The 27,335-nt window shown below is 36.3% G+C and overlaps 6 protein-coding genes across 10 annotated transcripts; 4 read left to right on the top strand and 2 right to left on the bottom strand.

Moving 5' to 3' along the window:
• Positions 1 to 920: 920 nt before the first annotated feature.
• On the bottom strand, positions 921 to 6,596 carry LOC105973372 (putative prolyl 4-hydroxylase 9). 2 transcript variants are annotated; one of them, XM_012998397.2, is made up of 10 exons: positions 6,487 to 6,596; positions 5,045 to 5,198; positions 4,773 to 4,883; positions 3,697 to 3,854; positions 3,477 to 3,579; positions 3,033 to 3,128; positions 2,819 to 2,884; positions 2,622 to 2,741; positions 2,434 to 2,531; positions 921 to 1,433 (listed from the first exon to the last, which is right to left on the bottom strand). In XM_012998397.2, exons 2-9 carry the CDS (start codon positions 5,168 to 5,170, stop codon positions 2,439 to 2,441), a joined length of 873 nt encoding a protein of 290 aa, XP_012853851.2. In that variant the 5' UTR covers positions 5,171 to 5,198; positions 6,487 to 6,596; the 3' UTR covers positions 921 to 1,433; positions 2,434 to 2,438. The 2 variants fall into 2 exon arrangements, with proteins under 2 accessions (XP_012853851.2, XP_088677774.1); XM_088821648.1 differs by having other exon boundaries at positions 1,348 to 1,477.
• On the top strand, positions 1,333 to 2,313 carry LOC105973380 (acyl-CoA-binding domain-containing protein 3). Its single transcript, XM_012998406.2, has 2 exons — positions 1,333 to 1,946; positions 2,055 to 2,313. Exons 1-2 carry the CDS (start codon positions 1,333 to 1,335, stop codon positions 2,164 to 2,166), a joined length of 726 nt encoding a protein of 241 aa, XP_012853860.2. The 3' UTR covers positions 2,167 to 2,313.
• LOC105973355 (Chaperone DnaJ-domain superfamily protein) lies at positions 5,691 to 10,460 on the bottom strand. 4 transcript variants are annotated; one of them, XM_088821647.1, is made up of 8 exons: positions 10,259 to 10,460; positions 9,733 to 10,174; positions 8,378 to 9,259; positions 7,858 to 7,943; positions 7,398 to 7,538; positions 6,951 to 7,226; positions 6,487 to 6,595; positions 5,691 to 6,238 (listed from the first exon to the last, which is right to left on the bottom strand). In XM_088821647.1, the coding sequence occupies exons 2-6, from the start codon at positions 10,102 to 10,104 to the stop codon at positions 7,079 to 7,081; spliced, it is 1,629 nt and encodes a 542-aa protein (XP_088677773.1). In that variant the 5' UTR covers positions 10,105 to 10,174; positions 10,259 to 10,460; the 3' UTR covers positions 5,691 to 6,238; positions 6,487 to 6,595; positions 6,951 to 7,078. The 4 variants fall into 4 exon arrangements, with proteins under 4 accessions (XP_088677773.1, XP_012853833.2, XP_012853837.2 ...); XM_012998379.2 differs by having other exon boundaries at positions 6,823 to 7,226; positions 10,259 to 10,399; XM_012998383.2 differs by lacking the exon at positions 10,259 to 10,460 and having other exon boundaries at positions 6,930 to 7,226; positions 9,733 to 10,226.
• Positions 10,461 to 11,889: 1,429 nt separating this feature from the next.
• Positions 11,890 to 15,259, top strand: ARA12 (Subtilase family protein). Its single transcript, XM_088821646.1, has 2 exons — positions 11,890 to 12,365; positions 12,640 to 15,259. Exons 1-2 carry the CDS (start codon positions 12,344 to 12,346, stop codon positions 15,018 to 15,020), a joined length of 2,403 nt encoding a protein of 800 aa, XP_088677772.1. The 5' UTR covers positions 11,890 to 12,343; the 3' UTR covers positions 15,021 to 15,259.
• Positions 15,260 to 21,336: 6,077 nt separating this feature from the next.
• LOC105975714 (uncharacterized) lies at positions 21,337 to 22,630 on the top strand. Its single transcript, XM_013000930.2, has one exon. The coding sequence runs from the start codon at positions 21,421 to 21,423 to the stop codon at positions 22,426 to 22,428; it is 1,008 nt and encodes a 335-aa protein (XP_012856384.2). The 5' UTR covers positions 21,337 to 21,420; the 3' UTR covers positions 22,429 to 22,630.
• A 2,623-nt stretch (positions 22,631 to 25,253) lies between these two features.
• KAI2 (alpha/beta-Hydrolases superfamily protein) lies at positions 25,254 to 26,442 on the top strand. Its single transcript, XM_013000919.2, has 2 exons — positions 25,254 to 25,729; positions 25,917 to 26,442. The coding sequence occupies exons 1-2, from the start codon at positions 25,362 to 25,364 to the stop codon at positions 26,359 to 26,361; spliced, it is 813 nt and encodes a 270-aa protein (XP_012856373.2). The 5' UTR covers positions 25,254 to 25,361; the 3' UTR covers positions 26,362 to 26,442.
• Positions 26,443 to 27,335: the final 893 nt, after the last annotated feature.

Raw genomic sequence — 27,335 nt, 5'->3', positions numbered from 1 at the left:
GGACTTTATTGGTTTTGACTAACTTTCATAGGGGGGTCATTGCTAATTTTTCTAATACAAGGGGTTTTTCAGCAATTAGAGATTACACAAGGATGGTTCTTGCAAAAAACCCATGATTTATTTATAGATTATTTATTAATAAAATTGATTTGATGAAGTTGGGTTTATTCTTACACTGGTGGATTCAATCATAAACAGTTTAATGAAGTCATTTCGTGTCTAACACTCGAGGACATTTGTCGAACACCGTATGGACCGTTCTGCAATTTTTTAAAAGTTAGAAAGATGTGTTAATAAAAAATTTCAAATCTTTTTATTGCTTACTTAATTACTTATATGATTAACTGCAAATTAATAGTTGATAGTAAATTTTATTTTGAATATGTTTGTATGCAAATATATAAAAGTAATTTATATATGAATAAAAACTTATAGATGTTTTATAGCAGATTTATAAATATACTCTTATATTTTTAATATTTATTTGTTTCCTCCAAACTCTCGTATCCACATTATTTTGACAAGTCATTTTCCAGTGTCCGTTTCCCCACTACCGTGTCGTCGTTTCCCTGTGAGTGCTATATGGCTAATATATGGATAATAAGTAAGGAGTAACTAATAAGTCTTTGTCTTATAAAAAAAAAAGTAATAAGTCTTTGTAGTCAATGTTAATTGGAAGTGTTTTTCTAGTTTTGTTTTATTTTGAGAAAAAACTATTTTAGGGAAAAAATTAAGAATAAAAGAAATATTAATAATATTTTTGCAGAAGATAAAAAATAATATAGCAATTAAATCATGTCTAAAAGTAAAACTACCTTCAAATAATTTTAGTGCATGGTATATGGTGAAAATACGTTCAAATAATTTTAGGAATGAATGTGTAATCAATTAATTATATTTCTTGTTTTAGTTTACTAATAAAAAAATTATAATAATTACTAACACATACTGATTACGTGTTCTTCGATCATATCTACAATACTCTAGTCTGAGTAGGATACTAGCTAGAAACCAATAAAGAGTGATCGTTTGAAAGTCGTTTTCAGACAACTCTTTTGCACGTTGTTGTGTGAAACTTGGGTCCCACTCCAACCTTAAAAAATACAATTTCTTATTTCTGTAACCAATATAGTAATATATATTTCTCTCTCCTCCAAAAACCCCCCTTTCCTATTATAAACTTTTTTGTTTTCTTCTTCCTTTTTCAACATACATATATATATAGATACATACATATATATATATGTATGTATATATAACAGGTCACAAAGGAGAACCCCCATATATCCGCCGTCGTTTGTCTATTTGTTTCTTTCTTCTTAAGCTTCAGACATGGATGCTGTGAATACATTGCTGTTGTGGGTTGTGAGTTTCGCTGCCGGAATGTTTTTGATCTTCGAATACCTTAATTCGCTCGACGAAACCAGAAAATCCTGTCTCGAAGCAGATCAAACCAGATCAGCAGCAAATAGTGATTCTGAAATCAATGATGCTACTAATCATGATCAAGAAGAGGATGAACAATCCAATGCTGAAAAACAATTGGTTTTTGAGATTAATTTTACGAATAAAGTTTTCGATGAAATCACAGAAGAAATCACTGAAGAAATTACGGAGGAAGAAGAAGAAGAGGAAAATCTAGTCAATACGAGTTCCAATGAATCGAGTGGGGTTCTAGAAGTTACTGGAAGCAAAAGGGATGATGATGATGATACAATTTACGGGAAGATTGACTATGATAATGATGACGATTGGGAGGGAATAGAGAGGACGGAATTAGAGAAAATATTCGGTGAAGCAGTTGTTTTCGTTAGTTGTAAGAGAAATTCCAATCAAATTAACGAAGATGTGAAATTACAACTCTACGCCCTTCAAAAAATTGCTCTACAAGGTCCTTGCCATGGATCGCAGCCTATGGCATTCAAAGTTTCCGCCCGAGCTAAATGGTACAATTTATTTCTTTAATTCGAACTTTTTAGTTTATTTTCCAGGTTTAGTACTTCACGAATAGAACTTTTAATTGTCTTAAAACTAATGTGTCTGAATAAAAACAGGAATGCCTGGCAGAAACTAGGTGACATGAGCAGAGAGATCGCAATGGAAAAGTATGTTAGCCTTTTAGTCAAAGCTATTCCCGGGTGGAACGTTCAACGAAAATTTTGTTAGTTATTACTAGAATACGTATTATTTTAATTTGATTTTTCTAATTTTTCAGTCATATTGGCTATGTCTATATATTTAAGTGTTTTTTACTTCTCAATAAATCTGAATATTTATTTTTCTATATATTATAATTCTGATGGTGCCAAAAGACCTGTCTTATGTATTTTGATATTTTCTAATTAATATTATTATTGATTAAAAAGATGAATTCTAAGTGTGTACTCTATACATAAACTGCAAAAGCTGTAGACAGTCTGGAAAAGTACTTACAAATATTAATAATCTTGGAACTGCACTTGATCCCTGATCCATTTTGTGGCTACCCATTTTTCTCCTTCGATGACTGGACAGCTCCCGTGAAGAGACGTCTAGCGATAATGTAATAAACAGAGATGATAATAATAATTAAAAATGGAAAATTAAATGGTTTGGAGAGGAAATATGGAAGTGCCACTCACTGGATCAATTGTGCCGTTTGGGAATAGTGAGTAGAATAAAAGTCCGTCTCCTCTGCGTGGCTTTACTTTCAGACCGATGCATTTGCGGTAGTCGTAATTGCCATCCATGTTTTGTCCATTCTGTACAATCAAATAATTAAATTAAATTAATTAAATAAATAAATACCGAGTGAATGTAACGCTGTGAATTAGCAAACCTCAAAAGGGAACATGGTTTCACCCCCTTCTTCAACATCGGATAGATATAACAGGAAAGAAGCAACCTTAAGATTTCAAAAAATCGAAGTGAGTTTACGCAACTAAATCGTTCATAACTCTTAACAGTAATAAGTAATTACACGTGGACATTTAAAAAAAAAAACGACTGCAAAAATGCTTCGAAATTGGACATTAATTATACGTTTGTCTTACCCTTTGGCTCTTCTGTGGGCCGTATTCAGCAGGATTGAAAGCATCGTAGTGCGAATGGTATCTCTGCCCAATCTCGTAACGCAGGACATTAAAGGACTGAAACACCACCATTAGACATTATCAGAGGTTTTTTCGGATAAACTGACATCAAATTTTGAAACGAATAAACTCAAAACTAACAATAAAATGTAAAATTTCTGAAAACAAGAAAATTGGCTGGTAAGTTTACTTATTGGAATCCCTGTTAGTTACCAGTTATTCGATGATTTATAGAGATGACATCTGATAGCAGACGGCACTTTATTTCATTGCCAAAGCTACCGTTCGAGTGCAAAAAAAAATTAAATAATCATGAATTTCACGAATTCTAACTATGAGCACTTTACAGTAATTAAATCTATACGGAGAGCAAAAATAAAATAAAAATTCTTAAACGCGCTCTACCTCTCCATGATTCTTGGGAATCATTGTTGCCTTAGCAATTTTTGCATCAATCTGATCGAGGAGTCCAGTACTATCTTCAGATGCACTAATAAACATTCCCGAACTACAAGGACAGAAAATAATCATCCAATTTTAATCGAAAATCAAACATAAACAAAAATATTAAAAAGACTGCAACTGTACATTCTTATGAAATCAATTCACTTCAGTTGTAATAAACCTTGTCCTAGTTCCTTTGGTATTTTCTGCTGTTTCTCCCTGACGAAAAGCTAATTTTGACGGTTTGAGGTGCGGCTTCGTCATTTTTATAATGCTTTCGCACTGTTCTGCTGTAGCAAAGTTTGGGAAGAATAATGCTCGAGGAATCCAGCTCAGAATCTAGGACATGAGAATTGTGGAATCAAAAACATCGAGTTAAAACAAACTAAAGAAATCATAATAAAAAATTGAAAGACGAAATCAGTTACAGCATCATACTTCACATTAGCAATTTAGCAATTGACGTATTTACGTCCTACCCACATTGAAAAGAGTTACCAAAATCTTCAAGTTTGTCGGTTGTTGTTGCAAACTGATCCCATTATACGCAATAAAATTTATAAAATAATCCTTATACGTCAATAGCCAAGAATTTCAAGTGGCATCTGCCAAGGATCCACAACCAGTAGAACAATCTCAACTAAATGCAAAATGATGCCAACGAAACTGTAATGTCAATCATTTAACATAACTAATGTACGCCTTTTCATTTGCACAACGCATCCGAGTGTCGCCTAAAAATATCAATCGAAGATCTATAGCAAAGAAACCGAAGGAGGCTCCATCATCTACGTATTTTTTTGTTTTAATTCTGTAGGTACTATAAGTTAGTAATTTACAAGCGAAACTTTAATTCAACTAACGGGGAACACGAGGAAAGATCTGGTCACAGAGTTGGAAAATCATGTTTGCAGAAAATGTTGAACAGGGCAAATTCTAAATTTGCAATAAGGAAGATCCTACACAGTGAGAATGAACCGATTGTTCGAAAACAAAACAAGGTGATAAAATCTCTTGCTAGCTTTTCACATAGGAATTAAATACCACATTAACATTAACCTAAGAATTTCTAACTAGGTTTTCAAATAAGAGTTTCTTCTGCTTCAGCATATGACATCATATATTCCGTCGCCATACAACTTTTAATTTACTTCAGAATTCAAATTAAGAGCACCACCAGCAATGTTGAAAAAGGGGAAAATTACAAAAAAAAAAAATGGAATTGGCTCTGAATCCGAAAAACATGTATACATATACCTGAAAGGGGATCTCCTCCACGGAATCCTCGCCGGAATGTCCACGTGGCAGCGCCTGAGATTCTATCTTCATCTCTTCCGTCATTTCCCGCATCGCCGGACTGGGCGTCTCCTGCCGTACACGCTTAACTGTGACAATTGTGCTCGCGCACGCGGACACGCATATGTATATATACATACATATACATATATATATACACACATACGTACGGAAAAAAAATTATGTAAACAATCACGATCTAATTAAAAAAAAAACAATTACCATAAATGTACCTGCTGAGAGAAAAGAGACGAACCAAAAAAGCCGGCAAGGAAGAAGAAGAGGCACAAGAGGAAAATCGACGGCAACCCTAGGCTGATCCGTTTCGCTCCGCCAATTTTACTCCCTTTGATCTTCATTATTTCCAACCTTGTTGCTCCTATGTTTCTGAAGCGTGATCAGTGTAAAATTAAATGATTTTATTTTTAATTTTTCGTTTGTTTTTTTTTTTGGAATCAAAAGAAGAGTGTGTTAGTAGAAAAATGGCTAGCGCCGGCGAAAACAAGTGGTTGCGGTGGCGGTGGGGGTGGCGGAGCAAATTTATACAACTCGACTTTCGTACGCGGCGGGAGTTCTTCCAGACTCATTTATTAGATAATCTATCTATGAGTAGTATTGTCATTGTAAAAAGAATTAAAATATTATAGCAAGAAAAATTAAGAAATAAATAACATTATTTTATTATCTATTTAAATTTAAAATAATTTACCAACTAAACTCCGAGTGGACAATTGTTTTTTTTTTTCCCCTTTAATTCATTATCTAGATTTAAAATGGCTAAAATATAATTTTTTATTTTTTTTTCACAAGAGTTCTCATAAAATGAGAGAGATGCAGGATTATGATTTGGTGTAATATGCAGTGCACGTGGGACGCAGATTAAGCAAATCAGATTCATTACACACAAACTAATTTCATTGGTAATACAGTTGGAATCCATTGTTGTCGTCACTTTTTGATTATTCTTTACAACTTTTATGTAACATCGACTAGTTTTTTCACCATAAATTACACGGTTAATAGCATTTTGCCCACTGAACTTAGACGCATTTTGCACTTCACCACTACAAAAAGTTGCACGGTACCCCTGAACTCACATATTTGGAGCACCGATTACATTTTTGGCCGAATTCTTGCCAGAATTGCACACGCGCAACTCCCATGTGCTAAGTCAGGGGTAATTTCGCCAAATCACAGTAATATTTTACCTCCCCCTTGTTTTATTCTCACTTTCCCACCACTTTTTCATCATTTTTCCTAACATATATGTGTGCCCTAATTATCTGAATTTTCCCCTATTTCGTCTTTCAATTTTCCTTCGATTTTGTGGGAAATTTCTGGTACTTGCTCTCTATGGATCCTCTTAGTCCGGAATTTTGTTTTCTCTTTCTTACTCTCTTCTTCGATCCTCGTTGGTATTTGAAAATCTATATATGAAAATAGCAAGTCATAATTGTTGGAAGGTATTCAGATATGAAAATAATAAGTATTCCACAAATTATTCCCTTTAGAATATTTGGAAAATCTGTAAATTGAAACAGTTGACTGGAGACTGAGGAAAATATAAATAACATGATTGTGTCCTGTAAGAAGATTCTTTCTCAAGGCTTATGAAAATGTAAAAACTACTGGAACTAAACTTGGAACAAATAAAAAGAAGAGAGAGATGTATTACCGTGCATTAGTCGATGAGCAGTACTGCTATTCGGAGGACCTACTCAGGTGATTCTAACGCGCACAAGCTCAGTTGTCCATATTCTTCGGAGCGACAAATCATTAAGCATCTGTGCAAGATACAGATGTGTCGGTGTCAGAAATACATCCAAATCAAAGTGTAGGGAACTTTCTAAATTCCAGTTTTAAATGTTACAGATTGTTTGTACCACAGTACAAAATTAAATGCGTATAAATCAGCAAGAAATTAAACTTATAGACAAGGCGACCTATTTACTGAGATGAAATTGTAAGGCATGATTTTGAAAATATCATAAAAATATAAATTCAGGACTACCATATCTGAATCAGGGATGCGTTTCTTCCAAGAAATCCATTTTCAAATCCTTCAAGACCCATTTATCGGATCATTTTCCATTTCCGGAGTTATTATTGGAATCTAACCTTAAAAAACTCCTTTCTTACATTTCAGAAATCTTCATCTATTCGCATTGCGAAATTTGCAGTCACTGGCTCTCCTAATGATTGTTGAACCCCAGGCCAAGACATGCCAAAATTATAGTGTCACACATCAGAAGTTATCACATCACGTACTAGCTGTCAACTTTCTTGTACCAACTGAATATTCTCGACATTTTTGCTTCAACTCTATCCTTAATTGTCTTTTTCCCTGTCATCGCATCTTCAATGTCTAGTGTCCTATAGGCAAGAACAAGCAAGTACATTGCTGGATGAAGTCTCCTGCAAATGACATTAAATAGCATAAATTGACTTCAAAAGCTACCAACTCAATAAAAAGGATAGAAATTTGACACCCGTAATGCTAATCTCGTCCAGACTCGACAGAACTTTAGAGTTTAGGATATTCGATGTTTCCTTTCTCGGAATTTGTAGGATCTACAAATTACTTACTGCTCATAATAGGCATCTGTATCTATTCCATCCCAGTATCTCTGTGCTGAAATATTCTTTCCTTTCTTGTCTCTTCCAAATGTCTCAATGTACCATCCTCCTATGTCATGCATTGCACTGCGAGGCTCAAACAGCCAATATCTGTAGCATGAAAAGTTGAATACATTCATGCCTTAAGTTTTCAGAAAACACAATAAATCACTCCATCCTCGTTCAAGCCTTACGATAAAACAAACTTACAATCATATTTCAAAATGTTGAACTCGGGTGAATTTAGAAAACTAAGTTACATCAGCAGTTACGTTTAAGACAGCTAACTTTTCAAGTCGTATATCCTATGAAAAGAAGATACAATTGTGTGAACATAAAAATTACAAGATATAATTTTTTTTATAATAGAGTAAGGGTGGATTCATAAGTTGTAGTAAAATAAAGATTCAAACAAAGAACTGTTGCTTACTTGCTTGGCGGCATACGGGCTCGAGTACATCTGCATTCACAAACCGAGATTTTCTCTCCAACTCGAAACCAATGCAAGTGTTTCACCTGAGACAAACATTTATCAAATCAAAGATAAACACACTACATTTACAGCAAGCATGAATCCCATGTATAAGCACTTTCAAGCAAAAGAAAGATAGAAGCCAAAGCAAAAGGCAGAAAACATGTTTTTAGGATTCACGGAGTAAATAATTTACATTAGATATTAATATGAATCAAATGATATTTGCAAAAAGAATACACAAATTAGTTACGAGTTATATTGACAAGTTCATCCTAATGAATGGCACATTTCAAAAACATACGTAGGAAACAGAGCATATCCAAAACCCCAGTCCATCCTGAATCTTTCTTATACAGATTTGTACGTATTTCTAATCTTCATAATTAACATGGGCTTCAATGAAACTGCATTTGTACGTATTTTTGTTTTCTTATATTTGGTGGTAAGAGGTTGAGGGAAAAGATATTGCACACACCAGCAATGTTCTATGCTTCATAATCATATGTGTCTTCACACCAGCATTGTCGTAGACATAACAGGTTCCTTCTTCAGAGGTTGTTCCCAAACCTTTTATAGTTCCCAGATGAACTCGAGATCCAACTGACGAGGAATCTGTAAATGCATCTCCAGTAGACACATGCCTTGCATGCGATTGGTCTTCACATGAAATAAGATAGACACGTATTTGGTCTTCACAGTCCTCATCCTCTTTCACATTGGGACTTTTAGGTGGAACCCTTGTAGCCACAGCAGCAACTCTTCCAGCTATATGTAATTCTAGATTTCTATACGCATCGGATTTTCGAAAATCAGTATAAATAGATTGCTTCTTGAAATCTTTACCTTCATCTGCAGCAGATTGAAACTTTCCGCTTGCAGTATCAGCCAAATTAACCGAACCCGAAGCAGAAGATGTTAGTTTCTCAGTGTGGGCATGCGATAGTTCACGATTCTTGTTAGCTAGACATACCATTCCGAAAAGGTCTCTACCGGAAACCAAGTGTAGCACCTCTGATGTAGTATCCATGGACCTCTCCTCAGCTTCAAAACGATCGGGAAGGAGATCCATAAATTCAATCTCAGGTCCATAGTAAGCAGCATGGACTGCCGAATAGAAATCTCTTTCCAGGACGTCGAAATAACCCGACCCATCGGTCACTCTTCTTTCAGACAAAATGTCGTTTATCGTATATCTATACCATTTCAACCATTCCACCACTTCCATCTGCTTAGCTGGGTTCCCGTAGGAGTTGTAGTTGAAGATTACGGTATCTCGTCTAGAGTGTTTCTCACTGAAGATTCTTTGGGATAAGATATGATGGTCGTAGTGAGCTCTCTTGGTAGAGTCCGAGAGAATCTGAAATCCATCAAGTTATAAATCAAGCTACAGCTTTGGAATCCGAAAAACTTTTAGTGAATTTTTTTTTGCTGGAGCACGAATCATGCATGACATTTTTCGTAAAAAGAGAGATTCGATAAATGGATACAGAGGTAAGTCAGAAAGAACAACAACCAAATCTAGGAACACTACTACAGTATTATATCCTCCTACCAACTCATAGAGCTACGAAGATATTAGTCACTACAGATTCAGTATTATATTCAAAAGCGGAGCAACTTTCTACGGTTATTTAAGAACATGCGTTAATCAGTGCTGTTCTACCGGCCAGAAAATAATGTTTAACACAACCAATTAAAATTGATAACAGCAGGCATTCAAAATTTCCCCAAAAATGAATAAACCGATTAGTCAAATTTAAAAACCAGCTTGCAATTCAGAAAATACATTGCACGATTGACATAAATAAACAATTTGAGAGAAAGAGAAACCTCATAAGCAGCGAGGACTTGAATGAATTTCTTGGAAGCGTGCGATGACTGATTTTGCGAGTGAGCTAGGTCGGGGTGAGTTTCCTTAGCCAACTTACGGAAGGAATCCTTGATTTCAGCGAACGAGCTCGTCTGAGTCACCCCGAGGATTTCGTACGCGTTCATCCCGTCGAACTCGGGAGGCGCCGCCCACTCGGTGTTGGTGCTCAGCCGTCGCTTACCGGAGAATCTCGGGTGCAAAAATAGAAGAAAATTGGAAGAAGAAGAAGCGGTGGGGTTCGCATAACGATCGGAAGGAAATTGAGCCGCAATTGAAGTGATCGATCGGCAGAGATGACGTCGGAGAGCAGCGAAATTGGTGAAGTACGCCATATCTATGACGGTTTGTTCTGTGATGACTGCGAGCGTGGAGATCAAACGCCGGCAAATAGTACCTCACGCTCTGCATTTTTTTTGAATTTATTTTTCAATTAAGTAAATCAAAAACAAAATTATGATTACGAAGATCATCATCTCCAAAAAGTACTACGATCCAATTCATATGATAATTCGACGAGATCCAGATCCACCCTCTTCTCCCACAAGGCCCGATTCAATTGGACTTGTTCCTGATTGGGCTTTGTAGAATCGGCCCGAATCATGATTTACATTATTTAAATAAAATAATAATAAAAGTAAAAGAAAAAAAACATTACAGGAAGAAAAGCGCATTTAGCAAATGCGACTTCCTCCGTTAGGAAGAAACTTGTGGGGTGCTGCTCAAAAGATGTGACGTTTAATGATAAAGACCATCTTTTTTTGTCTATGTAGGCAAGACAGAGATTTTAAGGCCACATATTTCAATATCAGGGTCACTTTCTAATCTCATTATATAATTATTTAATTAATTAAATACAGACAATTAATACCATTGTTAATTTATTTTCTGGGATTATATATATTCTATTAGACAAGAACTTGTTTGTTCCTATAGTTTAAACTTTAAAGTGTCTGCTCACGTTGAGTGTAAACAAGCCGAACTCGACTGTTTTAGCAGACTCGAGTTCGAATCCATTTTATCGAGCTCGAGCCTTTATATAGTTGTTCGTGAACTCACGAGCTCGAAAAACTCCAGTTCGGGCTTCAAACCGGCTCATTGAATTCGCTCATTTACACCCTTAGCCTCACGAGTCACGTGAATCCTTTACCTCTCGTTTTCTTTTCCCAGTGAAATGACATTAGCATTGTCACATGTACATCCTTCTTTCTTTTAATTCTTCTCTATTATATTGTAAATAAAATTATGAACGTAACCCTCATAATATATATCTTCTTGCATAGTGATTAGTTAACACTAACTTAGAGCTAATTGATACAAACTAAACTAACTTGATTATGGTGTAATTTAGGAAAAACAATTGTAATATAGTATATTATAAGGACCCTTTGTACGTACATGAATTGAAGGAAAATTGTTTGGGAGACATTGATTTGTGTACCTTGACTTATGGGTCCATGAAATTATGGACTGACTTCGGTTTGATTGTATTGTCATTGAGTAAATAATTGGGTCTTCTAAGAAAAACAAAAATAATTGGGTCTGTATAATTAATTGGTTGAGTTACCAGCTTGCACATCTTAATTCTTAACTTTTGTTGGGCCTCTTAATTTTGGTCTTGACCCATCATTTATTAAGCCCACATGGATATAACTCAACTAGTTTCGTGTAATAAGTTGTGCAAGGTTCTAGAATCAACACTAGCAGTTGTTGCAGTGTGAGAATTTTCACTGTAATGAAAGTTGATTCTTTGTTGGCACCAGACTCGAGTTTGCTATCCTAATCAGTCGTTGAATCATCATAATTTACATTCATCAGATCAAAATCTTTCGAGCGGAGGTTGGACCTTCGTGATGAGAAAGAATTAGGACAATGTGGCATTTGATCTTCATAAATAGTGCCTAAAATGCAAGATCTCGTAATAACTTCTTGAGTTTCCCCATAAAGATTTTCACACTTCTTGAATTGAAATAACTTGCCCCTATTTTTACTCACTACAACAAGAAACATACAATAGTAGATTATCTTAAAGGCGTTTAGTGTGAGTGAATTAAAGATACAACTATATATATATAAAATAAAAGGATGGGTAAGAAATTTGCCAAGAAAATAATTAATAAAAAAAAAAAAAAAAAAAAAAAGAAAAAAAAAAGATGAGAAGATTTATGTTGGTTGGGAAGTTAGAAATTGAAACCTCCTCCACGTCTCTCCACCCACCGCCCACTCTCCGGAATTAATTATTTATTTTTATTTAATTTTTTTAGACAATTACAAGAACCCGTGACCAACTTAAATGTAATGTTCAAGAATTTTTCTCTGCACTAAAATTACACTTTCCAATTTGTAATTATCCGACTATCTCTATTAACCAAAGGAATTGAATAAACACTTGACCATTACCAAGAAAAAAAACCTATTTACAGAAAGAAAAATAGAATGATTGTGTGAAGCAGAAGAAACAATAGTTTTAGGAGGTGATTTTTGGACCCTTTCTTCTGCAAAAGAAGAAAATATTAGATATTGTAGTAGTAGAATTGCTTTCTTGAACCAAGTGGTGGTGGGATTCAAAGCCTGATGAACCCACACGTGACCAAAGGTAAACATATTACACACTTTACTGTGTGTGTTATTTCCCATTATATTTTCCATTTTTGTTTTGGTGATAAACATGGCTTTTTTCCTTACCAGGCTTTAGTTTTTTCTTTTTTAAATATATACTATTTTTTTGTAGTAATGCAATCATGCATATAAACCAGACAAACAATATCACTGTCCCTACTTACTCGTCTTTGCATGGTTTCACACTTTCTTGTTAATTATTCCACCTCTCTCTCTCTCTCTCTCTCCTCTTTCTCTCTCTACTATATTAGTAACAGAGCCTTCACGATCTTTTGGGCCAACACTAGAAATGGCGGAATTTACTAGAATTAACCCTTGGCATACACTACTCGTCGGAGTTGCGTTGCTTCTGGCGGCGCTATGCCACGTGTCGGCGGCGGCGGCGGTGGAGGAGGAGAGGAGGGGGACATACATCGTGCACATGGCGAAATCTGAAATGCCGGAGAGGTACGACGACCACACTCACTGGTACGAGTCGTCGCTCAGATCGGTTTCCGGTTCGGCGGAGATGCTGTACACGTACACCAACGTGGTTCACGGGTTCTCGACCCGGCTCACGCCGGAGGAAGCTCGGGTCATGGAGACCCGACCCGGGATTCTATCCGTTTTGCCGGAGACGAAGTACGAGCTCCACACGACTAGAACTCCTACCTTTCTGGGCTTGGATCAGAACGCGGCAATGTTCCCGGAATCTGATTCCATGAGTGAAGTTATCGTCGGAGTTTTGGACACCGGCGTCTGGCCGGAAAGCCCGAGTTTCGACGATGCGGGTCTGGGGTCGGTACCCGGATCCTGGAGAGGGGAATGCGAGACTGGAACGAATTTCACTAAATCCAACTGTAATAAAAAGTTGATCGGAGCTAGGTACTTCGCCAGAGGGTATGAAGCAACTCTCGGCCCGATTGACGAGTCGACGGAGTCGAAATCGGCGAGGGATGACGATGGTCATGGTACACACACTTCTTCCACCGCCGCTGGATCTGTTGTTTCCGGGGCTAGCTTGTTGGGCTACGCGCCGGGGACGGCGCGTGGGATGGCGCCGCGGGCTAGGGTTGCTGTTTACAAAGTTTGCTGGAAGGGTGGCTGCTTCAGCTCCGACATATTGGCGGCCATGGATAAGGCTATCGATGACGGCGTTAATGTGCTGTCGTTGTCGCTCGGCGGTGGTATGTCCGATTTCTACAGGGACAGCGTTGCCATCGGAGCTTTCGCCGCCATGGAGAAGGGCATATTGGTGTCTTGTTCCGCCGGCAACGCCGGCCCTAGTTCCTACAGTTTGTCCAACGTGGCGCCGTGGATAACAACCGTCGGTGCCGGAACCCTCGATCGTGACTTCCCGGCGTTCGTAAGCCTCGGCAACGGCAGAAACTACTCCGGCGTCTCTCTTTTCAAGGGCGATTTGTTGCCTGGTAAATTGCTTCCGTTCGTCTACGCCGGAAATGTGAGCAACGTTACTAACGGAAATCTTTGCATGACGGGGACACTCATACCGGAAAAAGTCGCCGGCAAAATCGTGTTGTGCGACCGCGGCATTAATCCCAGAGTTCAAAAGGGCTCCGTCGTCAAAGCGGCGGGAGGAGCCGGCATGATTTTGACCAACACCGCCGCCAACGGCGAGGAGCTAGTGGCGGACGCCCACCTACTCCCGGCCACCGCCGTCGGCGAAAAAACCGGTCAGGAACTCAAGGCGTATTTATTTTCAGATTCCAATCCAACGGCCACAATTCTCTTCGAAGGAACGAAGCTGGGAATCGAGCCTTCGCCCGTGGTCGCCGCGTTCAGCTCACGCGGCCCAAACTCCATCACCCCAGAAATACTGAAGCCGGACCTCATAGCGCCAGGTGTCAACATCTTAGCCGGGTGGTCCGGTGCAGTGGGGCCCACCGGCTTGGCGGAGGACACTCGGCGCGTCGGCTTCAACATAATATCAGGTACATCAATGTCGTGTCCGCACATAAGCGGCTTAGCAGCTCTGCTCAAGTCGGCTCACCCCGAATGGAGCCCAGCCGCGATCCGGTCTGCTCTCATGACCACGGCTTACACGGCTTACAAAAACGGGAAAGTGATCCAAGACGTTTCCACGGGCAAGCCATCCACACCGTTCGATCACGGATCCGGACACGTGGACCCCGTATCCGCCCTCAACCCAGGGCTGGTCTACGATTTGAACACAGACGATTATTTGAATTTCCTGTGCGCGTTAAATTACACGTCAGCACAAATCAACAGCCTAGCGAGGAGGAGTTTCAGCTGTGGGGCCAACAAAGCGTACAGTGTGAATGACCTAAATTACCCCTCGTTCGCGCTATCTCTCCAATCTCAAACGGGTGGTGGTAGTACAGGCAGCAGTGAGAGTAGTACGGGGTCCACTGTGGTGAAGCACACGAGAACACTGACCAACGTGGGACCACCTGGCACGTACAAGGTTTCTATTACTACATCGAGCGATTCGGTCAAGATATCTGTGGAGCCTGGGAGTTTGACTTTTAGTCAAGCGAACGAGAAGAAACCCTATACGGTGACGTTTAGTGCTGCAGCATCTAAGCCGTCCAATACAAATGAGTTTGGCAGAATTGAGTGGTCAGATGGGAAGCATGTTGTGGGGAGTCCGGTTGCAATTAGTTGGACGTGAGAGGGGTAAAATTGGTACAATAATATGCAATGTGGCTCGGCTCGCAAAAGGGCCTGAGTTATGGTTCCTAGTTTTTTTTCTTTTTTCTTTTATTTATTATTTTAAGGGTAAGTTATTATGTAATTTGTTTTTGTTTCAATTTCACCGACAAAGCAAAATTAAAAAAATGAAGCTGGGTTTGAAATTTGGTGTTTAATGTGTATTTAAAGAAAATTGGGAAAATCAATTTGTATTTTCTTGATCAGTGTACAGTTATGTTGTCACACTTGCCTAGCTAGTCTAAATTGATTCCAAATTATTATTATATGAACAGCCTGGTTTCTGTTTTGACTTTGGTCTCTCATTGCATGTGGGAAAATATAATACTCTTTTGTTTTTTTATTTGTTTTTCTCTTTTGGCAAAACAATATTATCACACTCACTTATGTCAATATGATTGATTAGCACTTTTCTTTTTCATGAAATTTAGATGGGGGACAACATTCAATTATTTGATTCTTTTTTTTTTTCCTTTTTTATCGAATAATGAAGTAACTCGTAAGTCGTAACCAATTGTATAGGTGCACTGAATCAATATACATTTACGCATAATAACTTATAAATCGTATTTATAAATCATACGAGAGACGTAAATCACACTAGGCTAATTAACAGGTGTGACAAACTTCACATATCAACCGCTGACAGAGAATTTCAAAGTTGGTCGATAAATTGACACGTGCTCACTTGCATCAACCGCTAGTACATCCATTACCCGACAATTATTTGAAAGTTGATTGCAATGGAAATAGATTCCTTCACAAAATGAAATTTGCTTTGAATATTAGGGATAAGTGGTGTATGAGAAAAGTGAAATAAATGATTCGATTGAAGATAAATCACAAGCACATGGTTAGTGGTGCATCGATCGATTGATTGACTGTCACACGGGACAATGATGATTGTGTAGGTGCAGTTAATTTATTGGTGAAAATACTATTTTGTCTTTAATATATAACCTTTTTTATTTTTATTTTTTTAAATCAAAATATCTTAACGTATTTAATATTTATACATGTGTTGTTGGTTCCCAATATCATCAATTGGGTAACCTCTAATATTTGCCATAATTACTTACTAGTTGATATTTTCTTATGTCCAACTGTAAATTTATTTCTCCGGCATCGAACAATTAGGATGGCAATCGGGTTATGTGAGTTGTTTTCAACTCAAACTTTAATATATACCACCGAACCCTACGATTAGAAGCAACCCAATTACAATCGAACTTTATAGATGTAGTGGGGCTCATCAAACTTTATAGTTGTAGATTGAAACTCGTCTCATATATTATTTTCGATTTGAGGTTATATCAGCCACAAATCGAACTTATAAAGTTAGTATATATCAATCATTGTAGAAAGAATTACATGTTACTTAAATACATATAAATTGAATAATTTTACCTAATATACGGTAATATATATATATATATATATATATATATATATATATATATATATATATATATATATATATATATATATATATATATATTTTTATGCATGTAGTCCTTAATATAAAATATATTTAAAAAAATAGAAATGGTTATCCAGCAATTTTGAACCTCATAACAATGGTTATTAATTAAATATATTGAAGCCCACTATACTACTAAACAGTGGCTCGTCTAAATTGTGTGATGATCTACTTTCATATGAAGCCCATTTAAACCTAGATATGTCAAGCCCACACATAAACAAGGTGTTTCATTTTCATGTTAATATTAATATTATTATGTCAAAAAAAATTCGGTAATAAATGAATATGCAGCCAAACGTTTAGGTGCACTGGATAAATCAACACTCTTACCGTTAAAGACACACGATTTATATGATAATAACGTATATTCAGTCTAACATGACTTTTATCTGTCCAAACTCTTTAACTAAGTTGCCCGGTGAACTTTCGGCAAAACACGAAGATATAATTACCATGGTTTGAAAGAGTATTATATTATAGAGTGTTTAGCAAACTACCCATAAATTTAGACGATCCGAAAGAGACAGAAACATGTCTCCGTTATCTAACCTAATTTGGATACATACCTTCTCGAAGTTAACTAGTTAACTGATATTACTGTCACACCGACCAAAATTGAAAATAATACAAACCTCTATTTATTTGAAAATTCACACAAACTCAATATTTAATGATATTTTTACCCTTACTAAAATTTTATTTATGTTGCAGACCTTCCTCTAAGTTAGCTTTTCAATAATGTATTCACGGTGACTAAACCGTCCTCGATCTTATTGGATTCGATTCAACCGTCACAGAATTATTAATCGATGTTATCACACGTCTAAATCTAAAAAAATATGTTGTGTATCTCATAATACTACTGTACGAGAGCAAAATTTACCTAATACACATACTTCGACCCATCTTACTTGGAAAGAAACATTGATACACAACTTTTTCAAATTCGAATTGGAAGTTGCTTGCATAGTTGGTGTGCAATAAAGGTAGCCATTCTTAACCTGTCAAATAAGCAAACGATGTGTCACATTTTCTTTCACAAATAATTAAAATAAGAAAAAAATAAGAAGGAGAATACAAGTTCCAATTAAAATTAGGGGCCTTAGGTGGTGTTTGCAAATAATTATTTAAAAGCAGAAGTTAGAGATTGTGATTTAAGTTAGTTTTAAGTGCTTATTTCTAAAAGTTGGGGGTGTTTGCAAATATTTCGGAAAATGAACTAAAATTGAAAAAGCAGGGTTATGGGTGCTTTTAAAAAAATAGCTTGAAGCAGATTATTTTAAGAGAAGCAAAAGCAAAAGTTGATTTTGCAAACACCTAAAAACAGATTATGAGCAAAAAAAACAGAATAATCACTTTCAAAAAGCATTTGCAAACACCACCTTAAGATATAGGTCCCTGGTGACAAAACTTATTAGAACTAAATGACAAGTTCAATCAAACATTTGCTTCATATCATTTATAAAATTCATTACAAAAATGTCCTTCCACTTACAAATTCAAAATTTACATTTATTATTTTATTTGTTCTATATTTAATAGTTTCATTTTTACGTCTAATATTTTTTAATTTTGTTTACAGAAAATATTTTTGTCGTTTTCTTTTCTTTCTTCATTTTAGCATTTATACAATATTATAAAATAAACTTATTTTTTCTTTTTTTTTTCTACATAATATTATTACAAAAACAAAAGTATGCTATTTTTTTTTCATTGTTTAATCCAATATACATATTTTTATGTAGTAGAGTATAGTATACCACGATATATTATAGTATAGAACTATTGTATACTATGGTATACTATATTTTACTATGAAGTACTATCAAACTCTAGTCGCCAATAACTCCCAGCCGTCATCAACCCTAGCAACCAAAAGTAGCTGTCGCCAAACTCTAGCGGTCAAACTAAGTAAAATTTCTTAAAAGATAATTCGATGCAATTAGCCAAAAAAATGTTCTTTTTTTTTTTAACATAAAAAAAAGCTTTCAATAACAGACGATTTTTCGATTCACAACGCCATTAGACACTCGTAGACAACTAGAGTCATTTTCAAAACCCTACATTTGCAATTTAGAACCCTAGCACCGCTAGCAAACGTATACCAGCCGCCGTCGAGTCGTCCTCGCCGTATACGCAACTAAACGCACACATACCATGAATTCATCATAACCATCCCTAGCCACCGCTATAAAAACAACGAAAATACATTTGCAGGCACACATCTCGCCAACCCTTCCGTGATGCAATCGCCACTTCCCCGCCAAGGTGAGTCAGGGACATCGGCCCGCCGCACAAGGGCGTCTGAATTGGCCACCATCGTCCGTTGCAGATCTATTGTTCCGCTGTAGATTTTTAAAACCTCAGATCTAATAATTAAAAAGAAAGAAAAAGAAAGCAAAAGAAAGAAAAGAGTGAATGTGATAGACTGGGGTGCGGAGAGAGAGAGAGAGAGAGAGAGAGAGAGAGAGGAGGAGGAGGAGGAGGAGTTAGGCTTGGGGCGTGGAAATAGAGAAAGAGAGAGAGAAGAGGAGTAGGTGGGCGGCAGAAGAATAGAGAGAGGAAGAGAAAGAGAAAAATAATAGAATGAAAGTAATATATTTTTTATTTATTATATTAAGGGTAGATTTGGGTTTAAAAAAAATTAAAAGAATGTGTAACAATTTTTGTTCAGAATTAAGGATTTAATAAAAAAATCTAATTGGACTTGTCCCCCTACATCTAATTAGGTTTGGTTTGATGGGTGTCATGCATACTACCTAGGGGTGAAAGTCGGATGGATCGGATCGGAATTAACCTTTTCGGAAAATTTCCAAAAAAATTCGGAAGTACAAAATCAATTCCAATTCCAATTCCAAAATTTTCGGAATCTAAAAATTCATTCCAATTCCAAAAGGCCCGGAAATTTCGGAATTTCGAAAAAAAATCGGAAATCACATAAGCTTGAAAATTTCAAAACTTAGCCGAAATTTTCTAAAATGTTCATAATTTTTCGAAAATAAGAGCATCCACGTCGATAAAAGTAAAACTATTAACTACTAAATTTCAGTTCAAAAAAATAAAATAAAAATAAACACAGCATAATATCCAATAAAACTTCTAACAACAATTCATTATGTCAAAATCCTAAAACAAAACTTATAGGTGTATTTTTCGGAAAATAAGTGTCATATAATATATACTATTTATATGTGTATTTTTCGGAAAAAAATCGGAATTTTTCGGAATTAATTTCGGAATTAAATCGGATCGGAAATCGGAAATTCCAAATTTATTTTATATAATTCCAATTCCAATCCAAAAAAATCGGAAAATTTCGGAAATCGGAATTTCGGAAGTCGGAATGAAAAAAGTTATTCCAAAATCGGAACTTTTCGGATCGGAACCGGCGGAAATTGGAAAATCCGTTCCAACTTGCACCCCTAATACTACGCATTAAAATTAATAGGGTAAATTACAACGCCCCTGAGGTATGGTCAAATTACGAAAACCACCTTCCCGTTTGGGTAATTACAATCACACCTCAATTATAAATATTCTCACACGTCCACTTTTGTGGTTTCAAATTTAGTGGAATCTTCGATATTATATGGAATATTATCACTTTTGTACCCGTTTTATCCATTCGGACTATACATTTTGAAGCAAGATGATCATAATATGTATTTTTTGGATTGTAAATATCAGATTGTGGTGCATCAGAAATTGTATTTTTACACAAAACAAGTACAAACTAGAACGTATTCCACAGAATAAAGATAATTATGTTGAATTTGACACTATAAGAGTGGAACTGTAAAAAAAAAGTATAGTTAAGAGGGTAAATGTCATTATCCAAACATAAGGTTTTTTTTCATATGGTTGTAATTTACCCAAATTACTACCACCGACTCTTGTCTTCAAATTAAACCCTTTTTGTGGCACCTGCCAATCAATCGTCACCATCTGTCCTAAAAGACAATAGTAAATGTCGTCCAACATTCCTTTACCAATCTGCAAATTTATGTTTCATCTAATCCTTCTAATCCTTACAATTTACAAATTGACAGTCTCACCCCCACACTAAAAAAAGCTATATTTTTGTTTTAATCTTTTTATTATTATTTAATTTCCTCTGTATTCAGAATCTAAAAATTACTACTACCGTCCCACTTTCATAGACAAAGATTTGTTAATAATTTAATATTATTTTCTCCGAAAATTAAAAAAACAATCATTTAAAGAGTAAAGGCAGTCACGCTGCAGTTAAACAAAGTAAGGGCCCGGGCCCGGGCCCGGGCCGGCTTAAGTATCCGATATATTTCTCCCAAACAAGAAAAGCACAAAAGTTTGGAGAAATTATAGTTTTTATCTCTTAAGTTTACACTTATTTTATATTTGGTCCTCCATATTCACAAAAAATACATTTAATCCCTCATATTTTAATATTTTTTGTTATTTCTGTCGATTTACCGTTAGTTCGTCAGTTAAATCAATGATCGGCATGCACTTAGTACTGACGGAAAATTTACAAAAATGACTAAAAATATTGATTTTTTAAAATATTTAGGACCAAATATAATTTTTGCAAATATGGAGGACTAAAAGTGGAATAAGTGCAAAGATGGGATGAAAACTGTATTTTACCACAAAAGTTTTGGGTCGCCTGCATTCACTTCCACTATTTATTTATTCATTTATTTATAAATTATTAATTATTTATTTTTTTGCTTTATTCATTTATCAGATATCTATGTTCCACTTGTCTCTCTCATTCTTCTTTAAATTCCCATGTTAATCTTATTACCGTTCGTTCACGTATATTATATTTTATATTTATATATATATAAAGGCCACACATCTTTCTTCTTCAGATATAACTGTAATTAATTTTTAAATCATGGAAGAAAAATGTAGCAATATTATTGCAGTTGAATTACGAGCTGAAGAACAAGATGAAGAAGAAGAAGAAGAAGAAGCTCTCTCGTTGAGTGATCTCCCACTTTTTCATCAATGGCGGAAAGATCAGATAAATATCGAAGAAGAAGAAGAAGAAGAAGAAAGTATTAGATCTCCGGTAATGGAAGTTAAAGATGATTTCGATTTCTGCTCCGCGTCAAAAGAATCCGAAATGTGCGCCGCCGACGAACTCTTCTTCAAGGGCCGGATTCTGCCCTTCCGCCACTCCGTCAGTAGTTCCGATACGGGTTTGCTCCGGTCCGGGTCAATGGATCGTTACTATTCCGGCGGGTTCATTTCCAGCAGAAGCAGCAGCATCAACAGCCACCACTCCATGACGTCATCATCCAGCAGCAGCGCCGCCGGATGCTCTATCCCCGCCGCCGTGAGGCGGCCCAAGCTACCGCCGCCGCGCAACCAGTTCCAATATTCTCACCCTAGCCCGTCGCCCAGATTGCATTTTCCAAACCAGAGGGCAAAAATCGCCGCCGGCAGAAATTACGCCGCCGCGAAATCGTCACCGCCGTGGAATATTTTCCGGCTAGGGTTAGTCGCCGCCCCGCCGGATCTAAAATCACGGTGCCCCAGCAGGAAGAACAACTTCGGGAGCCGTAACAGCAACAGCAGCTCAATCAGCAGCGGTAGTAATAGCAACGCGAAGAAGAAGAAGAAGAAGAAAGCTAGGGTTAATTTGCTCGGCGGCGCCGGCGGTTGTAGGTCATGTTCGTCCGATACGGTTGATACAGTTGCTCCAAGAGTCGTGTTTTACAAGAGGTGCGCGAGTGAGGGTGACGTGGCAAAAGCGCTACTTGATCTCCAACGACGGAAGAGTAATAATGCAGAAGATTCGACGATGACGACCAACAAACACGTGGCGAAAAAGCGCTTGTCCCATCATCGAACGTTTGAATGGTTGAAGCAACTTTCTCTTGAAGAAGATGAAGCGTAGATTTAAATTTAAAATAATTAAATAATTAATAATTTATTTAAAAAAAACATTATCACGCATGCCTCCTTTTGGTTTGATGTAACTTGCCTTTTTTTTTTTTTTTTTTTTTTCTTTTTGGATCTTATGTGGTTGTTATTATTTAATAATAGTCTTTGTTAATTAATCGATAGTTTAATTTAATCTAATTTGATTTGATTGTACATGTGACATGTTTACTTTAATTTGCATCGCATCAAACCCCATTGTAAGTTTATAAATACTCTAGTACATCTAAACTATAGAATGGATGTAAAAATATATTATATTGTACTAACACAATATTATATCAAATTTGTAGATGTTGCAACTCAAATTGTTCAAATGATTAATTTATAGGATCAATTACGAAAAGAACACATAACTTAGGTTAAATTAGTAAATTACGAAAACCCCTTGATGTTTGTTTCCGTCTTACACCTATATCCTACAGTGTGAATTTTTACGGAATCTTTTTTATTTCAAAGAATATACTTTACACAATTTCAGACATTTTCTTTTATTCCCACATATTTAACACAAGGTATAATAGACTGTACACATTCCATGTTCAAAAAAAATTCGATCAACAGTTAGTCAAAGAGGGATTTTGATAATTACGAATAGATGGAGGTGTTTTTCGTTATTCAACCTAAATTAATGAGGTTTTTCGTAATTTACCCTAGTTTATATAAACCAACTTTTTAAGTTACTATATTTGAGTTTTGGCAAGGAATTCACTCGTCAAGTTTGCACTACCTAGCTAGTTTAATTAAGTGCTAGATAAATTAGTAATTAATAGGGTGACTTTAAGTTGAATTTTGTGAATTTCAATTAAGTTGAAAAAAAAAATTGCAATGATAAACGGCGGTGGTGTGTGTATATAGTGGTGGTGTCTGTCATGATATAAAGTGGGTAACTTTAGCAAATACTTTATTCATAGTGTTGGCGTGAAAATGGTGCCATTTGATCACTACCAAGAAGCACGAGAGAGACATACAAAAGTGAACAAATTATATACACCCAAAAAAAAAACAAAAAAAAAAAAAACTTAGGCATCACGCATGGGATGTGAGAATGACAAGTTTGTGATCGAATTCATTTCAGATCGGACGAATTAGATCGAAATTAGAAACTAAGTTTCTACTCCGTTCTAAAGAAAAATTAGGAAAAATCGATGTTTTGGGTTTGGAATTTATATAACTCGTTCTGGGGTCGTCGATTTTTTTTTTAATGGAATAATAATCCGGCGAAGATTGAAATCGTTAGTGTGATTTTTGATTTTTTTTTTTTTTGAAATTAAATTAAATTGAAAATTGGAATTATATATTTTTGAGAGGAACAAGAAGGAAAAATGGCATGCCTTGAATTGATAATTTTGAATGGGCCTACAAATTACACACAATGTTTGCTTTATGGCCACAATTTGAAAGTTGTGGTCCCGCTTCTCTGTTTAAATGTTCTCTTGTTTTGTGGGCCCAAATGATGCATGTTTCTGCATGCTGAAATATCTGTCTAATTTCATAAGTGGAAGATATTGAGAAATTAGAAACGGGAGAGAGGTTATTGTGAATAGGTAAATAGAAAACGACTATCGAATATAATTAACTTCGTAACTTATAACCTCTTCTTAATACTTTCTAATATTTCATGTGAGTGTACTTCTATGTAGAGTGTATCTATTCATGTACTAATAATACTCGGTCTAAGCTCTTTAATTAGTAAGCTGATCTTCGGGATCGTCCGAAGTTCTATAAGCAAGTTCTCTGTGCTATTAATTAGTGTGTGCGTAGTGTATATTTATGTATTTTCAAGTTCTATATATACTCTCACAAACTGTTGTTGGTCAGGTTGCGCTATCAAAAATCCACAAGGGTAAACTTGTCCGTTCAACGCTCATATAACCCAATTAAAGGGGTTCCAGGGACTTCAAAGGGTATCAAAATCCCAATTAGAGAAACTTTAGCAAAAATGAAAAATGTTATATGCACTTTAAATGGTACCAAATACTTTTTAGGGACCTCGAGCTAATTATCCCATTATATAAATCTAATAAAATTTTAAAATATCATGTTCGTGCAGCACAAAGAAAATTACGCTAAGGTCCCTATATTATGTCTAAATTCTCTAATCAACAGCAAGCTTCTCCATAAACTTTAGCAAAATACGAAAATATAACTCGTCTGAGTTGAAATGATAATAGTGCCACAAAGGCATGGAAGCAATAAACTCGGTCGGTTCCAGAAACGTACTCCCAAATTTTTGTCACGTGCTCACCACACGTGTCTTATAATGGGCTTAAAAACTGATTTGCTGCCTCAAAAGCTGTCCATTAATAAAGGCCCAGTTTCATCCACGGGCGTATTTATGGCCCATTATAAATTGACCCGACCCATATTATATATTTATCCTGCATGTTGACGCATGTGATCAGCGTTAGATTTACAGCTCTCGATTCCTGGAATCATTTACATTTTTAATATTTTTACAGCTGTCATATCAGCACCCAAATCTTCTCTACCTGATGGAAAATCAAATAAACAAGAGAAAACAATGGGTGGGGGTTCGAATTTTTCATCAAATTTATAAATTATTACAAAAGATAATTAATATTTGATAAAATTAATGAAAATGAGAGAAAAAGACTTGACAAAGACAAAGGTTGAAGCTAGGTCAACCGATGGGGTAGAAGTAGAACAAGTGACAAGCTGGCGGTTAGTTAACAAGTATCTGTCACCCTAATTATTCAATTAATTAATTTAATCCCACATTAATTATTATCAAGAATCCGCCCACCCAAGACAAAATTAATAATTTTAGTATTAATTTTGAATTATGTGCTTTAATTATCGTCATATATTAATCCAATCCAATTGGCCTTCAAAAGACCACCCAGAAAAAAAGAAGAAACTTACATCATGGGAATCGCCGAAGAAGCTCACAACGTTCGGGTCGTCGGGTCGGGCCAACAGACCATAGTCCTGGCCCACGGGTTTGGTACGGACCAATCCGTGTGGAAACACCTCGTGCCGCACCTAGTAGAAGAGTACCGGGTCGTGTTGTATGACAATATGGGCGCGGGCACAACCAACCCGGATTACTTTGACTTTGATAGATATTCAACCCTAGAGGGCTACGCCTATGACGTCATCGCCATCTTGGAGGAGCTTCGAATCCAGTCTTGCGTGTACGTCGGCCACTCCGTCTCCGCCATGATCGGCGTTATTGCCTCCGTCACTCGTCCGGAGCTTTTCTCCAAAATCATCACCGTTTCCGCTTCTCCAAGGTTATTATTTATATTATTATTAATATTAAATGATACATTTCACTGAACAGTTTAAACTTTTAGTTGAGATGGTTATTCAACAATTATAAATTATTTTCATATTAATTATTATTTGTATGATTATATACATGAATTGCTAAAAGCAATAAGGCCATATAACTAATTAATTATTTGGATATTGATTTAGGTATTTGAACGATCCGGATTACTACGGAGGATTCGAAGAAGAGGACATTGTGCAACTATTCGACGCAATGGGATCGAACTACAAGTCCTGGTGTGCCGGGTGGGCCCCACTAGCGGTCGGGGGCGACATGGAGTCGTTGGCGGTGCAAGAGTTCAGCCGGACGCTGTTCAACATGAGACCGGACATAGCGCTGAGCGTGGCCCAAACCATATTCTACAGTGACGTTAGACCTCTCTTGGGCCACGTCACTGTGCCATGCCACGTCATCCAGAGCGTGAAGGACCTGGCGGTGCCGGTGGTGGTTTCCGAGTATCTCCACCAGAACCTTGGCGGGGATTCCATCGTTGAGGTCATGTCGACCGACGGTCATCTGCCGCAGCTGAGCTCGCCGGATGTGGTGGTCCCCGTGCTTCTTAGGCATATTCGATTTAATATTGCTGCTTGATCGATGATCACAAACTTTGGGGTTTATTTTATTCAAGTGTTTAATTTGGATGGTTTTATGAATGATATGTTGTTATTGTTATTGTTATTTATCTTTCTTATTTATTTCTTTTGTTAAGGAATTAATAGGCCCTATGATATGCTGCCTCCCACAATGTTGATTAGAGATGGAATAAGATAAATATGCTATTGGGCTAGGGTGTAAATGAACTGAGCCCTGCCCGATAACTGCTCTAACTCATATTTGAATTTTTCGAACTCGAATTTGAGTTTTCTGACGAGTCGAGCCAAAACTTATTCTTAATTGTTCGTGAGCTCGCGGACTGCGAGTTTTTTTTTCAAATTTTAATTTATTTTAATTTTAAATATAATTAATACAAAATAAATAATAAATTCATAAAAGTAGTTAAAAAAATAAATCACGGGTCATTTTATTTTAAATTTCGTTAATATTTTTAGAATTACTCGTCAAAATACATTCGAGTTCGAGCTCGCCAAATCAGCCAAACTCGACTCGAGCTCGGCTAGTTTACAGTTTACACCCCTTTATTGGGCCACACCTGTATTGGGCTGCCGTGATAGATTTGGGTTCGACGCCACGTGGAAGATAGCGGTGATATTGATTTGTTTTACGAAAAAAAGAAAAATGTATTATTTAATAGGGGTCATTAGCAATACACCCCTCCTATAGATAAAAAATGGTGATATGTCCATACCATAATTCTTTCTTTGTGAAAACCCCCTAAAATATTTATTTTCAATTTTACCCTTTACTACTTATCACGTTTTTTTTTTGATAATTATCTAGTATTTACAAATTCCTATTAATGAGGCACCTAAATCTCGCTAATTAGGATTAATTAGTATAATTATCTCAATTATTCCTTTTTTCTCTCTTTCCATAACAACTTTTTAATTCCTAAAAATCTGCAAATTCCTAAAAGATTGCTACCAAATAACAAAAAAACTATTTTC

This window comes from Erythranthe guttata, chromosome 8, assembly GCF_056151865.1.
Source record: "Erythranthe guttata isolate IM_541 chromosome 8, IM_541, whole genome shotgun sequence".
In the NCBI taxonomy this organism is placed as follows: domain Eukaryota; kingdom Viridiplantae; phylum Streptophyta; class Magnoliopsida; order Lamiales; family Phrymaceae; genus Erythranthe; species Erythranthe guttata.
This window is presented reverse-complemented; position numbering and strand designations above follow the sequence as displayed.